Raw genomic sequence first — 16456 nt, 5'->3', positions numbered from 1 at the left:
GAATCACTGTGGATTGAAATTCCATGTGCAAAGGGGAAAAGGATAGTGATAGGAGTGTACTACCGTCCGCCTGGCCAGGACGAACAGACGGATGCGGAAATGTTAAAGGAAATCAGGGACGCAAACAAACTGGGCAACACAATAATAATGGGGGATTTCAATTACCCGCATATAGACTGGGGTAATGTAACATCTGTACACGCAAGGGACATAAGATTTCTTGATGAAATCAAGGACAGCTTCATGGAACAGCTAGTTCAGGAGCCGACAAGAGAAGGAAAAATACTAGACTTAGTCCTTAGTGGTGCTCATGATCTAGTGCAGGGGGGTAACGATACGAGGGCCGCTTGATAACAGTGATCATAATATGATCGGTTTTGATATTGGCATTGAAGGAAGTGAAACTAGGAAATCAAGTACGCTAGCGTTTAACTATAGAAAAGGTGATTACGACAAAATGAGAAAAATGGTGAAAAAAAGACTGAAAGGAGCAGCTCGCAGAGTAAAAAACTTGCATCAGGCGTGGATGCTGTTTAAAAACGCCATCCTGGAGGTTCAGGACAAATATATTCCACGTATTAGAAAAAAGGGAAAAAAGACTAAACGTCAGCCGGCGTGGCTAAACAGTAAGATAAAGGAAATCATTAGAGCCAAAAAACAATCCTTCAGAAAGTGGAGAAGAGAACCAACTGAAAGTAACAGGATAGATCATAAGGAATGCCAAGCCAAATGCAAAGCGGAGATAAGGAGGGCAAAAAAGGACTTTGAGAAGAAATTAGCGTTGGAAGCAAAAATACATAGTAAAAACTTTTTTAGATACATTAAAAGCAGGAAACCGGCCAAAGAGTCGGTTGGGCCGCTGGACGAAAATGGTGTTAAAGGGGCGATCAAGGAGGACAAAGCCGTAGCGGAGAAATTAAACGAATTCTTTGCTTCGGTCTTCACCGAGGAGGATTTGGGGGGGACACCGGTGCCGGAAAGAATATTTGAAGCGGGGGAATCGGAGAAACTAAACAAATTCTCTGTAACCTTGGAGGATGTAATGGGTCAGTTCAGCAAGCTGAAGAGTAGTAAATCACCGGGACCTGATGGTATTCATCCCAGAGTATTAATAGAACTAAAAAATGAACTTGCGGAGCTACTGTTAGAAATATGCAATCTGTCCCTAAAATCGAGTGTAATACCGGAAGACTGGAGGGTAGCCAATGTTACTCCGATTTTTAAGAAGGGTTCCAGAGGAGATCCGGGAAATTATAGACCGGTGAGTCTGACGTCGGTGCCGGGCAAGATGGTGGAGGCTATTATTAAGAATAAAATTGCAGAGCATATACAAAAACATGGACTGATGAGACAAAGTCAGCACGGATTTAGTGAAGGGAAGTCTTGCCTCACCAATCTAATGCATTTTTTTGAGGGGGTAAGCAAACATGTGGACAATGGGGAGCCGGTTGATATTGTATATCTGGATTTTCAGAAGGCGTTTGACAAAGTGCCGCACGAAAGACTCCTGAAGAAATTGCAGAGTCATGGAATCGGAGGTAGGGTATTATTATGGATTAAGAACTGGTTGAAAGATAGGAAGCAGAGAGTAGGATTGCGTGGCCAGTATTCTCAGTGGAGGAGGGTAGTTAGTGGGGTCCCGCAGGGGTCTGTGCTGGGTCCGTTGCTTTTTAATGTATTTATAAATGACCTAGAGATGGGAATAACTAGTGAGGTAATTAAATTCGCCGATGACACAAAATTATTCAGGGTCGTCAAGTCGCAGGAGGAATGTGAACGATTACAGGAGGACCTTGCGAGACTGGGAGAATGGGCGTGCAAGTGGCAGATGAAGTTCAATGTTGACAAGTGCAAAGTGATGCATGTGGGTAAGAGGAACCCGAATTATAGCTACGTCTTGCAAGGTTCCGCGTTAGGAGTTACGGATCAAGAAAGGGATCTGGGTGTCGTCGTCGATGATACGCTGAAACCTTCTGCTCAGTGTGCTGCTGCGGCTAGGAAAGCGAATAGAATGTTGGGTGTTATTAAGAAGGGTATGGAGTCCAGGTGTGCGGATGTTATAATGCCGTTGTATCGCTCCATGGTGCGACCGCACCTGGAGTATTGTGTTCAGTACTGGTCTCCGTATCTCAAAAAAGATATAGTAGAATTGGAAAAGGTACAGCGAAGGGCGACGAAAATGATAGTGGGGATGGGACGACTTTCCTATGAAGAGAGGCTGAGAAGGCTAGGGCTTTTCAGCTTGGAGAAGAGACGGCTGAGGGGAGATATGATAGAAGTGTATAAAATAATGAGTGGAATGGATCGGGTGGATGTGAAGCGACTGTTCACGCTATCCAAAAATACTAGGACTAGAGGGCATGAGTTGAAGCTACAGTGTGGTAAATTTAAAACGAATCGGAGAAAATTTTTCTTCACCCAACGTGTAATTAGACTCTGGAATTCATTGCCGGAGAACGTGGTACGGGCGGTTAGCTTGACGGAGTTTAAAAAGGGGTTAGATAGATTCCTAAAGGACAAGTCCATAGACCGCTATTAAATGGACTGGAAAAATTCCTCATTTTTAGGTACAACTTGTCTGGAATGTTTTTACGTTTGGGGAGCGTGCCAGGTGCCCTTGACCTGGATTGGCCACTGTCGGTGACAGGATGCTGGGCTAGATGGACCTTTGGTCTTTCCCAGTATGGCACTACTTATGTACTTATGTACTTATGTACTTATATAGTAACAGAAAAAGAGGTGTCTCAAAGGAAAATTGAATTTTTTGAAAATCAACTCAGGCGTAACAACCTGAGATTTTTAAATTTTCCTAAGACTCCACTGATACCCCCTTTGGAAATGCTGAAATAATACTTCACCGAAATACTTGGAATTCCTAATGAAGCTTTACCTCCAATTGTTAAGGCTTACTATATTACTGGAGCCAAAGCATTAAAAGTGGAAGCTTCGGAGAATTTAACACAATTTCTAGAGTCATCATTAGAAATTATTACAGAACGCACGACCCTCTTGGCTTCTTTTGCTTTCGAATCGGACAGAAATCATGTTTTCAGACTTTACTTCAGATTTATTTCAGCTCAATTTCTCGGGTCAAAGATTCAAATTTTCCCAGATCTTAGTAAACCTACTCAAAGGAGGAGAAAAGAATTTTTGGGTCTTAGGTACCGGGTACTTTCTTTAGGAGGTACCTTTAAATTGAAATTTGCATGCAGATGTCTTATCTTCTTGAATGCGGTATATTATGTGTTTTTTGAACCTGAAAAATTGAGACAGTTTATAATTGCCAAAGAAAGTGGTGGCGAAATGACTCTGGGAGCACCAGGAGGGAGCTGAAACCGCTGGCAGGGGAAAGGACTCTAGCCTCACAATACTTAGTTTAGAGAGATTTCTTTTTCTCTTAGTTGCTTCAAATATATTCTTTGTATCTTGATCATTAATGTGGACTAAGTAACAAAGTAATTTTCATATAATCCTTGAATTTGTAAAGGATTGAAGTAAAAATTCCTTTGTATATTTTCCTGATTTTCCAACATTTATTTTATGTAAATGTTTATTTGAAATCATAAATAAATAAATTTAAAAAAGAAAAGAAAAGTATCCTATTTTAGACATTTTTGTGCATAGTGTGTTTAAAGGGCCATTTTCAAACAAAAAACATACAAAAACAAGCCACTGGGATGTCTGGGGGCCAGATGTCTTACTAGACTTGCCACACAGACATAGCAGCAGTACAGTGGGGAAGCCTAGGGGGCACTGAAGTAAATATCACATAAAAGGTCCCAGATACACACCACATCATAACCCCCTTACATTGTATGGTGAGCCCTCCAGGAATAGCAAAACATGTACTGTACCCAACTGTACACCACTATAATAGCCTTTATGCCTGCCTCCTGCCTCTAACACACCCTCTTGAGATTTAAACAAACTGCACAGAAAAACATCTTTAAAATGTTTTGAAAATAGCAATTTGGACTTTTTTTGCGAAAAAAACCCCCAACATCTGTCACTTTGTGTCTTTTTCTGTTTTCAAAATGAGCCCCAATGCTTCTAAATCTCTGTGCACCCTAGCATTCCTCTGGTTCTGGTCGGTGGTGGGAGGCAGGGCTGGTGGTTGGGAGGTGGGGATAGTGCTGGGCAGACTTATACGGTCTGTGCCAGAGCCGGTGGTGGGAGGTGGGGCTGGTGGTTGGGAGGCGGGGATAGTGCTGGGCAGACTTATACGGTCTGTGCCCTGAAAAATACAAGTACAAATCAAGGTAAGGTATACACAAAAAATGGCACATGTGAGTTTATCTTGTTGGGCAGACTGGGTGGACCGTGCAGGTCTTTTTCTTCCGTCATCTACTATGTTACTATGTATGATCAGAATTTTGCAACCTTGAAATCACCAGATACAATCACTCCAAGATCTCTCTCCTCTTCTGGTGCACATCAATATCATAGCCCCCTTCATGTATTCTTCTCCTAGACTTCTGCACCCCAAATGCATGACTCTGGTATTTAAGCACCAAATCTCATTTTACTGCTACCAAATTTTCCCTTGGTATAAACTCCTTGACAGACACACTATTCCAATCCTTCCCAAGATCGGACTACCTCATCCTCACTGAAAAGTAATTGCTTTTAACCTTTCTTTCTCTCAATAAACTTCTCTTTCCCCAAATTCACTCCTGCTCTAGAAAGGGTATGAATTAGTCTATAGAGTGCAGTACTAATACAATTATGCACTTGGAAATAGGACTGATGCACCTGTTTAATATTTGATATATGAAATAGCTGTTTTATGAAGTTAAAACTGTTCTTTTGTTTAATTAGTTTTTGATCATATATTTTGTTTTATTATTCTTTTTTCTATATTTTTGTATACAATAGCAAGCTTACTAAGAAGTCAATGTTTGTAACATCTAATAGCAGCTCACCAGATCACGCCCAAAGGCCTGGGACAGCACCATTTCTTGTTCCAACTTCTTTTTAATATATTCAGCTGATAGCACCATTCCCTGTGAAACAAAGCAATCAAAAACTGCAGTCAAAGTGAAGTACAGAATGAAAGAAGGTGCGAAACACAGAAAAGGAAATGAATAAGCAGTAGAGTTACAAGATGGATGAAGGGATAATAAAGGTAAGCCAGAGACAGAAAAAAGGAAGGAAACCAAAAGCACAAATGTGCACACAAGCAGACAACAAATGAAAGAGAAGACCAGAAAGTACTAATGTGAGAGACATGAGCACTGTACCTTATGTCCCAACCAGGTTCCATGATGCCCCTCTACTGGCAAACGCTCCGCATCCCCTGTGAGGTCAGTTAGGGCATCCTGCAGTAAGAATAAACATAAGTGAATAAAGCTTTAACTAAATGGGAGAAGAAACAAGAGGAGGACAAAATAGGAAAGTCCAACAAAATACTACAAATGTCTCTTGATAACCTTTTAGTATAAGTATATGAAGGGAACTGAAGGCTGTACTCAAAAATATTCTGCAGGGCACTTATGAGGGCCTTGTAGGACAGTAGCCGAATGGATCTGCTGGATGAGGAGTCTTATACAATATTCTGCAATAGACATTTACCTTTGGTGAAAGGGTTCCTCGAATGCTAATCACCACTCTTTTCTTGTCATGATCCACAGCCACAAAAAAAGGGGTTTCATAAACCTAAAGAGAAAGCAAAATAAGATTCAGTAAAGTTCTGTTTAATGCCATTTGTACCGCCTCTGAATAACAATCCCTGTGCCCTCTGCAGTTTTACCTAAGCAGATTATGATGAGCCACACAGATGAACAGTGTCAAAATGGGCTGAATACACTAGTTCTGCTTTCTATAAAGGTAAACTACCTAGTAGCCCATTAGATCAAGTCAGCATTATGCAATAGATGTTACGATAAAATACCAAAGACTAATCCACCTGAGCTAAAATTTATTAACAGAATATCAAAAAATTGGAAAATTTCTAAATATAATATAATATAATATAATATAATATAATATAATATAACATAACATAACATCAACAGAGGTCAGCACACAAGCTGAATCTGGCATGCGGAGACAAAATATATGCTTATTTATTTATTAGGATTTATTTACCGCCTTTGTGAACAAATTCACTCAAGGTGGTGTACAGTAAGAATAGATCAAACATGAGCAATAGACAATTACAGCAGTAAAAATATTCAAGTAATAATACAAAATATGGCATGGTATACTACTTGCAATGACAACACAATACGTAATACAACATTATAATTGGTAGGGAAGGGTACGGCAAAGTTGTTACATATAGATAAGTAAAGAAAGTAGGAAGAATTTGAAAGTAAGGGAAAGGGAAAGGGAAATGGGACTTGATATACTGCCTTTCTGAGGTTTTTGCAACTACATTCAAAGCAGTATACATATATTCAGGTACTTATTTTGTATCAGGAGCAATGGAGGGTTAAGTGACTTCCCCAGAGTCACAAGGAGCTGGAGTGGGAATTGAACTCAGTTCCCCAGGATCAAAGTCCACTGCACTAACCACTAGGCTACACCTCCACTCCAAGGTGACTGATTTGAAGAAAGTTGCACATGAGAATAAAGAATCAGTGTTCTGTGGAGAGCCGCATCAGGACTACTACTACTACTACTTATCATTTCTATAGCGCTACTAGATGTACGCAGCGCTGTACATTTGAACATGAAGAGACAGTCCCTGCTCAACAGAGCTTACAATCTAATTAGGACAGACAAACAGGACAAACAAGAGATAAGGGAATATTAAAGTGAGGATGATAAAATAAGGGTTCTGAACAAGTGAACAAGAGTTAGGAGTTAAAAGCAGCATCAAAAAGGTGAGCTTTTAGCTTAGATTTGAAGACAGCCAGAGATGGAGCTTGACGTATCGGCTCAGGAAGTCTATTCCAGGCATATGGTGCAGCAAGATAAAAGGAACAGAGTCTGGAGTTAGCGGTGGAGGAGAAGGGTGCAGATAAGAGAGATTTACACAGTGAACGGAGTTCCCGGGGAGGAATGTAGGTAGAGATGAGAGTGGAAAGGTACTGAGGAGCTGCAGATTGAATGCACTTATAGGTCAATAAGAGGAGTTTGAACTGTATACGGAAACGGATAGGAAGCCAGTGAAGTGACTTGAGGAGAGGGCTAATATGAGCATAACGACACTGGCGGAATATTAGTCATGCAGCAGAATTTTGAACAGATTGAAGAGGAGAGAGATGGCTAAGTAGGAGACCTGTGAGAAGCAAGTTGCAATAGTCTAAGCGAGAGGTGATAAGAGTGTGGATGAGGGTTCTGGTAGTGTGCTCAGAAAGGAAAGGGCGAATTTTGCTGATATTATTGAGAAAGTCTCTGGACTTAATTCTGCATTTGTTACAAATGAAAACACCCTTAATAAAACTTTGTGTCTACAAAAATCAATAATGGAGCACTTAATATTGCCCACCAAAAATGAATTGTTCAAAACAGTCAACTTAAATGTCCAGTAATGCCACTTGATGATCAGTGCAATATACTTATCTTGTTAATGCTTTGGTAACTCTTTTTCAAGAGGCTTGACGAGGTGCCCTGTTTTGCTGCTTCTTCAGGAGCCTATTTATTTCCAACTATGTCTGCCAATCTGTGTCATACTCTGTAGGGCTAATATATATATATATATATATATACATACAGAGATGCCTTCTCAAATTTTCCCTGCAATGATGCAAATATAATCATATATGTATATGACGTAATGATGTCATCACATATTAGAGACTTAGTTCATTCATCTAAAACAAATGTGGCATTCATGATGTTCCCTTCTCCACTACTGCCAACTCCAGACTTCGCGCCTTCTGTCTCGCTGCACCCTACGCCTGGAATAAACTTCCTGAGCCCCTACGTCTTGCCCCATCCTTGGCCACCTTTAAATCTAGACTGAAAGCCCACCTCTTTAACATTGCTTTTGACTCGTAACCACTTATAACCACTCGCCTCCACCTACCCTCCTCTCTTCCTTCCCGTTCACATTAATTGATTTGATTTGCTTACTTTATTTATTTTTTGTCTATTAGATTGTAAGCTCTTTGAGCAGGGACTGTCTTTCTTCTATGTTTGTGCAGCGCTGCGTATGCCTTGTAGCGCTATAGAAATGCTAAATAGTAGTAGTAGTAGTAGAAAAAAACGACAGGTTTTAGCAGTCTGTTGAATATGTGCAGAGAAGGAGAGGGAGGAGTCGAAGATGACCCCAAGGTTACGAGCTGATGAGACAGGAAGGATGGGAGTGTTATCCACAGAAATAGAGAATGGGGGAGGAGGAGAGGTTGGTTTAGGGGGAAAGATAAGAAGCTCAGTCTTGGTCATGTTTAGTTTCAGATGGCGCTGAGACATCCAGGCAGCTATTTCAGACAGGCAGGCTGATACTTTGGCCTGGATGTCGGCTGAGATTTCTGGTGTGGAGAGGTAGATCTGGGAGTCATCAGCGTAAAGATGATACTGAAAACCATGGGATGAGATCAGAGTACCAAGGGAAGAAGCATAGATGGAGAAAAGAATAGGTCCCAGGACAGATCCCTCAGGTACACCAACTGACAGTGGGATAGAAGTAGAGGAAGATCCACTAGAGTATACACTAAAGGTACGCTGGGAGAGATAAGAAGAAAACCAGGAAAGAACAGAGCCCTGAAATCCAAGTGAGGACAGCATATCAAGGAGTAGGCTGTGATCAACAGTGTCAAAAGCAGCAGATAGATCGAGAAGGATGAGGATAGAATAGAGACCTTTGGATCTGGCCAGGAACAGATCATTGGAGGCTTTAGCAAGCGCTGTTTCAGTTGAATGAAGGGGGCGAAGTGGATCAAGAATAGCTTGAGATGAAAGAAAGTCAAGGCAACGGCGGTGAACAGCACGTTCAAGTATCTTGGATAGGAAAGGGAGGAGGGAGATGGGGCAATAGTTGGAAGGACAGGTAGAGTCCAATGAAGGTTTTTTAAGGAGTGGTTTGACTACGGCATGTTTGAAGGCATCAGGAACAGTCGCAGTGGACAGTGAAAGATTGAGGATATGACAGATAAACGGGATGACAGTAGGACAGATAGTGTTAAGTAGATGGGTGGGAATAGGATCAGAGGAACAGGTAGTTAGTTTCAAGGAGGAAAGAAGATGTGTAGTTTCTTCTTCAGTGATTTCAGAAAAGGAAGAAAAGGAGGCAGGGGTTGGAGGGTTGAGAGAATGGATTAAGGGAAGGAGAGATGGAGGTGACCTGGTTGAGAATTCAAGTTTAATCTTGTGAACCTTATCATGAAAGAACTCAGCCAGAGTCTGGGGGGAAAGTGAAGGGGGGGGGGGGGGGGTTGGAGGTGAAGGCACTTTGAGGAGACAGTTCAGTGTGGCAAAGAGACGACGAGGGTTTGAGCCAAGAGAATTTGTCAACTGGATGTAATAGTCCTGTTTGGCAAGTAAAAGAGCAGACTAGAAGGAGGTCAGCAAGAATTTGACATGTATGAAGTCAGCATGGGCAATGTCTTCTAGTCTGAGGGGGATGGGAAATGAGGGTGCTGGCTTCCAACACTTTTGCCGAGGTGAAAAGAAACATCACTCAATATTAATACGTTGTTTCAAAGGCCATGAATGGAAATATATTGGGTTGAGGTAGCTAGGATACACTCTGATACTGGGACATTTGATCCTAAATTCATCTCAGGCCCTCAAACATTAGGTAGGCGGGATCACTAGTACAATGACTAACACCTTGTTAATGGGAATGTGGAGTAGGGTTATTTATTTTATTTATTTATTTGTTACATTTATATCCCATATTTTCCCACCTATTTGTAGGCTCAGTGTGGCTTACATAGTACCCGAGAGGCGTTACAGACTCCGGTGTACACAAATACAAAGTGATGTTGTGGTAAGATAAAGTTCATGTGGCATAGCCACACTAGGAAATCGTACAACGGAAGAGTTGTGTTATGTCCATTACGTTATTTAGTTTTGTTGTGTGTTATGGAAGGAGAGATAGATCTTTCTTTATTCTGCACACCACTGGCTGCCTAAGACCCTACTTAAAACAAAAACTACTACTACTACTACTATTTAGCATTTCTATAGCGCTACAAGGCGTACGCAGCACTGCACAAACATAGAAGAAAGACAGTCCCTGCTCAAAGAGCTTACAATCTAATAGTCAAAAAAAATATATATATAAAGTATGCAAATCAAATCAATTAATGTGAACGGAAAGGAAGAGAGGAGGGTAGGTGGAGGCGAGTGGTTACAAGTGGTTACGAGTCAAAAGCAATGTTAAAGAGGTGGGCTTTCAGTCTAGATTTAAAGGTGGCCAAGGATGGGGCAAGACGTAGGGGCTCAGGAAGTTTATTCCAGGCATAGGGTGCAGCGAGACAGAAGGCGTGAAGTCTGGAGTTGGCAGTAGTGGAGAAGGGAACAGATAAGAAGGATTTATCCTTGGAGCGGAGTGCACGGGAAGAGGTGTAGGGAAGGACGAGTGTGGAAAGATACTGGGGAGCAGCAGAGTGAGTACATGTATAGGTTAGTAGAAGAAGTTTGAACAGGATGCGAAAACGGATAGGGAGCCAGTGAAGGGACTTGAGGAGAGGGGTAGTATGAGTAAAGCAACCCTGGCGGAAGACGAGACGGGCAGCAGTTTTGAACCGACTGGAGAGGGGAGAGGTGACTAAGTGGGAAGCCAGCAAGAAGCAGATTGCAGTAGTCTAAACGAGAGGTGACAAGGGTGTGGATGAGGGTTTTGGTAGAGTGCTCGGAAAGAAAGGGGCGGATTTTACAGATGTTGTAAAGAAAGAAACGACAGGTCTTGGCAATCTGCTGGATATGAGCAGAGAAGGAGAGAGAAGAGCCAAAGATGACCCCAAGGTTTCGAGCTGAGGAGACAGGGAGAATGAGAGAGCCATCAACAGAAATAGAAAACGGGGGGAGCGGGGAGGTGGGTTTGGGGGGAAAATGAGAAGCTCGGTTTTGGTCATATTTAATTTCAGGTGGCGTTGAGACATCCAGACAGCAATGTCAGACAAGTGACTTTAACATAAAATGGCATGTAAGTGTATGAACTCAGTGGATGTCTAATCATAAAAATCCAAATAAATAAATAATGCAAAATTTAAGCAAAGAATGCCAATTCTTACATATAAATGGAGTATTTTCTTCCTGTAATTCTTATAGAGAAATAGAATTTATATTACTTTGTCACATCTGCTTTCTAGGGGTATATACACTTTGGAACTGCTTAGATGGGAAACAACCAGATCAACATTTAACATGATTTAACCGGAAAGGAAAGGCTCCTGCCTGGTTAAATTGCAGCGAACGGCTCAGGAGCAGATATTTAGTAGCATTTAATTGGAGAGTGCCCTTGAATATCTGCTCTAAACACTGTGACACTCTCCTGTTAGTGCCATTGTTGGTCTAGGGCAGAACAGGGCCAGACCTGGAAGTTATCCTGGCACTGTCAATATTCAATGCTGGTAGCTGGATAGCTAATGGGGCATGAAAGGTAGTTCTAACTATGGCCGGTTACCTACGCGGGTACAGGGCTGAATACCAGTCATACCTGCATAACATCCAGGTGTCACCAGTGACCCAGACAGTCGGCGCTAGTGCACAGATATATGCCGCTACTGAATATCCAGGGCCTAATTCTGCCTGAGTGGTTAGCACTGTCAAAAATACTGACTGCCAGGGGATACCTGCCTAAATGAGTTTAAGCACTGTCAAGCCTCCCCTGGGAATTCAATGCATAACTAACCCAATTTCTTTTAAAACTCAGGAAGAGTGGCACCTTCATTTTACTGTCCAAGAGTAAAGAAGGGACACAGGACAACCCAACCAAGCAGGACTGCAGAGGTAGATGGATAAAAATATTTATTACCAAAGACCAGATATAATGAACTCGACAAGGTGCTGTGTTTCGGCAAAAATTTGCCTACTTCAGGAGTCACAGTATCTGTATTTACCTCTCAACGTCTATTCAGTAAAAAAGGCACAAACCCAATAATGCAAAAGTCGATACAAACAGCTGCATACAGTGTCAAAGAACTGCTACAAATGCTATTACAGTTTCAGCTTTCACTTTACAATGACAGCATTATGAAAAGTAATATTCCTCATAAGTATGCATTACCATTGTACATTTTTTATATAACAAGTACATAATTTTGTCTTATTATAAACTGACAACACTTCTTTAAAATCCAATACATGTATTCAAATGAGAGAGTGGATGTGACCCAGCACCATCAGGTGTACCATTTCCATGCTGTGTGGAGAGACTCAGTGGCCCCTAGCCACACTCTTACTTTCTTTTATTTAAATTTTGTTTGGGGAGGGGTAAACTAAATTTAGCTTATAAAGGGAATTCAGTGCCAGAAAATTTGGCCTAGTCCTATCAGGCCAGATCCAGACTACACAGACCTACCAATCAATCATATGCTGGAGACTGAGAAATACTAGTAAAGATGGACATTCTTGTGGTTTGTGAAGTCAAGATGTCCAGAACAAATTGTTTACCTCATCTTTGGGGAACACTGCCTCAGTCTTATATAAAAGAGAGGAATCATCAGATCCAAGCTGATCCTTCCAGCTCATGAATGCTACTGAACTATGCTACCCATGATCCCAAGCTGATCCTTCCAGCTCATGAATTCTACTGAACTATGCTACCCTTCTTTGTACTGCTGGGACTTCCAAATGAGTCCTGCCAGCGAGACTACCTTCTGATCTGTATCTTCATACCATGTGAGAAGTGTTTCACTTCCCCATCAGGCTGTATAAACACAAGCTGATGATACTGATGTAGGGTGGTAAGCAGGTGGTCCAATATTTGGGCCTAGGGAGTGCGTGAATTTACTCTGGATCATTAAGAACATTTGTCTGTCACTTCTTTTGAGCTACATCACATTTCTACATAATTCTAACATTTTGATAATCTCCATTTCACTTTTGGTTGTTACTTGTAAAAATATCTGCTTTTATTTTTTTGAACTTGTGTCAGTTGTTTGTCAGTAAATCCAGGAGCTAAGAACTCAGATCTGCCAGCTCTAAGTCCAGAGTGAATTGTCCCTTAGAGCAGGGTAGTTCTGTTTTGCTCCTACAGTTCCTTCGTTTCTGTTACAACACTGACTCCCCATGGGATCCCATCACCAGTAGACTGATGTCACAGAAACACTATCCACTGTGACCTACTTCCAGTAGTGGCAGTTAGCATGGGGCCTCTAAGTCAATTAACATTCTTTGGCACTGTCCCTTCTTTTTAGGCCGGAACCCCATACAGAGTACTGGGGTCAGCGAGTATACACTCAAAAACATAGGGCCCTGTGCTGACTATTGCTACTGTTGCTATCACTGCTGCTACCTTTGAGTTTTGGATAGGTTGGGCGCGAAAGCGAATGATACATACCTGTAGCAGGTGTTCTCTGAGGACAGTAGGCTGATTGTTCTCACGACTGGGTTGACGTCCACGGCATCCCCCACCAACCGGAATAAAACTTCACGGGCGGTCCCGCACGCAGGGCACGCCCACCGCGCATGCGCGGCCATCTTCCCGCCCGTGCGCGACCGTTCCCGCTCAGTTGAATGACAAGCAAAAGAATGAGGAAAACGCAACTCCAAAGGGGAGGAGGGAGGGTAGGTGAGAACAATCAGCCTGCTGTCCTCGGAGAACACCTGCTAAAGGTATGTATCATTCGCTTTCTCCGAGGACAAGCAGGCTGCTTGTTCTCACGACTGGGGTATCCCTAGCTCTCAGGCTCACTCAAAACAAGAAACCAGGTCAATTGAACCTCGCAACGGCGAGGGCATAACAGAAATTGACCTACGAAGAACAACTAACTGAGAGTGCAGCCTGAACAGAATAAAATCGGGTCCTGGAGGGTGGAGTTGGATTCAAACCCCAAACAGATTCTGCAGCACCGACTGCCCAAACCGACTGTCGCGTCGGGTATCCTGCTGGAGGCAGTAATGTGATGTGAATGTGTGGACAGATGACCACGTCGCAGCCTTGCAAATCTCTTCAATAGTGGCTGACTTCAAGTGGGCCACTGACGCTGCATTGGCTCTAACACTATGAGTCGTGACATGGCCCTCAAGAGCCAGCCCAGCCTGGGCGTAAGTGAAGGAAATGCAATCTGCTAGCCAATTGGAGATGGTGCGTTTCCCGACAGCGACCCCCTTCCTATTGGGGTCGAAAGAAATAAACAATTGGGCGGACTGTCTGTGGGGCTGTGTCCGCTCCAGATAGAAGGCCAACACTCGCTTGCAGACCAATGTGTGCAACTGACGTTCAGCAGGGCGGGTATGCGGTCTTGGAAAGAATGTTGGCAAGACAATTGACTGGTTAAGATGGAACTCCGACACCACCTTTGGCAGAAACTTAGGGTGAGTGCGGAGGACTACTCTGTTATGATGAAATTTGGTATACGGAGCATGAGCTACCAGGGCTTGAAGCTCACTGATTCTACGAGCTGAAGTAACTGCCACCAAGAAAATGACCTTCCAGGTCAAGTACTTCAGATGGCAAGAATTCAGTGGCTCAAAAGGAGGTTTCATCAGCTGGGTGAGGACAACATTGAGATCCCATGACACTGCAAGAGGCTTGACAGGGGGTCTTGACAAAAGCAAGCCTCTCATAAATCGGACTAAAGGCTCTCCAGAGATGGCTTTACCCTCTACACGATAATGGTAAGCACTAATCACACTAAGGTGATTCCTTACTGAGTTGGTCTTGAGACCAGACTCTGATAAGTGCAGAAGGTATTCAAGCAGGTTCTGTGCAGGACAAGAACGAGGTTCTAGGGCCTTGCTCTCACACTAAACGACAAACCTCCTCCACTTGAAAGAGTAACTCCTTTTAGTGGAATCTCTTCTAGAGGCAAGCAAGACACGGGAGACACCCTCAGACAGACCCAACGAAGCAAAATCTAAGCCCTCAACATCCAGGCCGTGAGAGCCAGAGACTGAAGGTTGGGGTGCAGAAGCGCTCCGTCGTTCTGCGATATGAGAGTCGGAAAACACTCCAATCTCCACGGTTCTTCAGAGGACAACTCCAGAAGTAGAAGGAACCAGATCTGACGGGGCTAAAAAGGCGCTATCAGAATCATGGTGCCGTGGTCTTGCTTGAGCTTCAGCAAGGTCTTCCCCATCAAAGGTATGGGAGGATAAGCATACAGGAGGCCGGTCCCCCAATGGAGGAGAAAGGCGTCCGACGCCAGTCTGCCATGTGCCTGTAGTCTGGAACAGAACAGAGGCAGCTTGTGGTTGGTCTGAGAGGCGAAAAGGTCCACCGAGGGGGTGCCCCACTCTCGGAAGATCTTGCGTACCACTCTGGAATGGAGCGACCACTCGTGCGGTTGCATGACTCTGCTCAGCCTGTCGGCCAGACTGTTGTTTATGCCTGCCAGGTATGTGGCTTGGAGAAGCATGGCAAACTGGCGAGCCCAACGCCACATCCTGACGGCTTCCTGACACAGGGGGCGAGATCCGGTGCCCCCCTGCTTGTTGATGTAATACATTGCAACCTGATTGTCTGTCCGAATTTGGATGATTTGGTAGGACAGCCGATCCCTGAAGGCCTTCAGTGCGTTCCAGACCGCTCGGAGCTCCAGGAGGTTGATCTGAAGATCTTGTTCCTGGGGGGACCACACCCCCTGGGTGTGGAGCCCATCGACATGAGCTCCCCACCCCAGGCGAGATGCATCCGTCGTCAGCACCTTCGTGGGCTGCGGAATTTGGAATGGACGTCCCAGGGTTAAATTGGTCCGAATTGTCCACCAGTGCAGCAAATTGCGGCAACTGACGGACAGGCAGATGACATCTTCTAGATTCCCGGTGGCTTGGCACCACTGGGAAGCTAGGGTCCATTGAGCAGATCTCATGTGAAGACGAGCCATGGGGGTCACATGGACCATAGAGGCCATATGGCCCAGGAGTCTCAACATCTGCCGAGCTGTGATCTGCTGAGACGCTGCAGTTTGGGAAGCGAGGGACAGGAGATTCTGAGCCCTCGCCTCGGGAAGAAAGGCCTGAGCCGTCTGGGAATTCAGCAGAGCTCCTATGAATTCCAGAGATTGGACTGGCTGGAGATGGGACTTCAGGTAATTTATCACAAACCCTAGCAGCTCCAGAAGTTGAATAGTGCACTGCATGGACCGAAGAGCTCCTGCCTCTGAGGTGCTCTTCACCAGCCAATCGTCGAGATATGGGAACACGTGCACCCCCAGCTTGCGTAGGTACGCCGCAACCACCACGAGACACTTCGTGAACACCCGTGGTGCAGAGGCGAGCCCAAAGGGCAGCACACAATACTGAAAGTGACGTGTCCCCAGACGGAATCGGAGATACTGTCTATGGGCTGGCAGTATCGGGATGTGAGTATAAGCATCCTTTAAATTCAGGGAACAAAGCCAGTCGTCTTGCTGAATCATGGGGAGAAGGGTGCCCAAGGAAAGCATCCTGAACT

The 16456-nt window shown here is 43.8% G+C and overlaps 1 protein-coding gene across 1 annotated transcript in view; it reads right to left on the bottom strand.

The window, feature by feature from the left end:
* DAGLA (diacylglycerol lipase alpha) overlaps nt 1–16456 on the bottom strand; it is a 311785-nt gene that overhangs the window by 133677 nt on the left and 161652 nt on the right. Inside the window, 3 exon segments of the mRNA XM_030201172.1 lie at nt 4923–5003; nt 5241–5318; nt 5572–5655. Of these exon segments, the coding sequence (XP_030057032.1) occupies nt 4923–5003; nt 5241–5318; nt 5572–5655 (243 nt within the window).

This window comes from Microcaecilia unicolor, chromosome 4 (genome assembly GCF_901765095.1).
Source record: "Microcaecilia unicolor chromosome 4, aMicUni1.1, whole genome shotgun sequence".
In the NCBI taxonomy this organism is placed as follows: Eukaryota; Metazoa; Chordata; class Amphibia; order Gymnophiona; family Siphonopidae; genus Microcaecilia; species Microcaecilia unicolor.
This window is presented reverse-complemented; position numbering and strand designations above follow the sequence as displayed.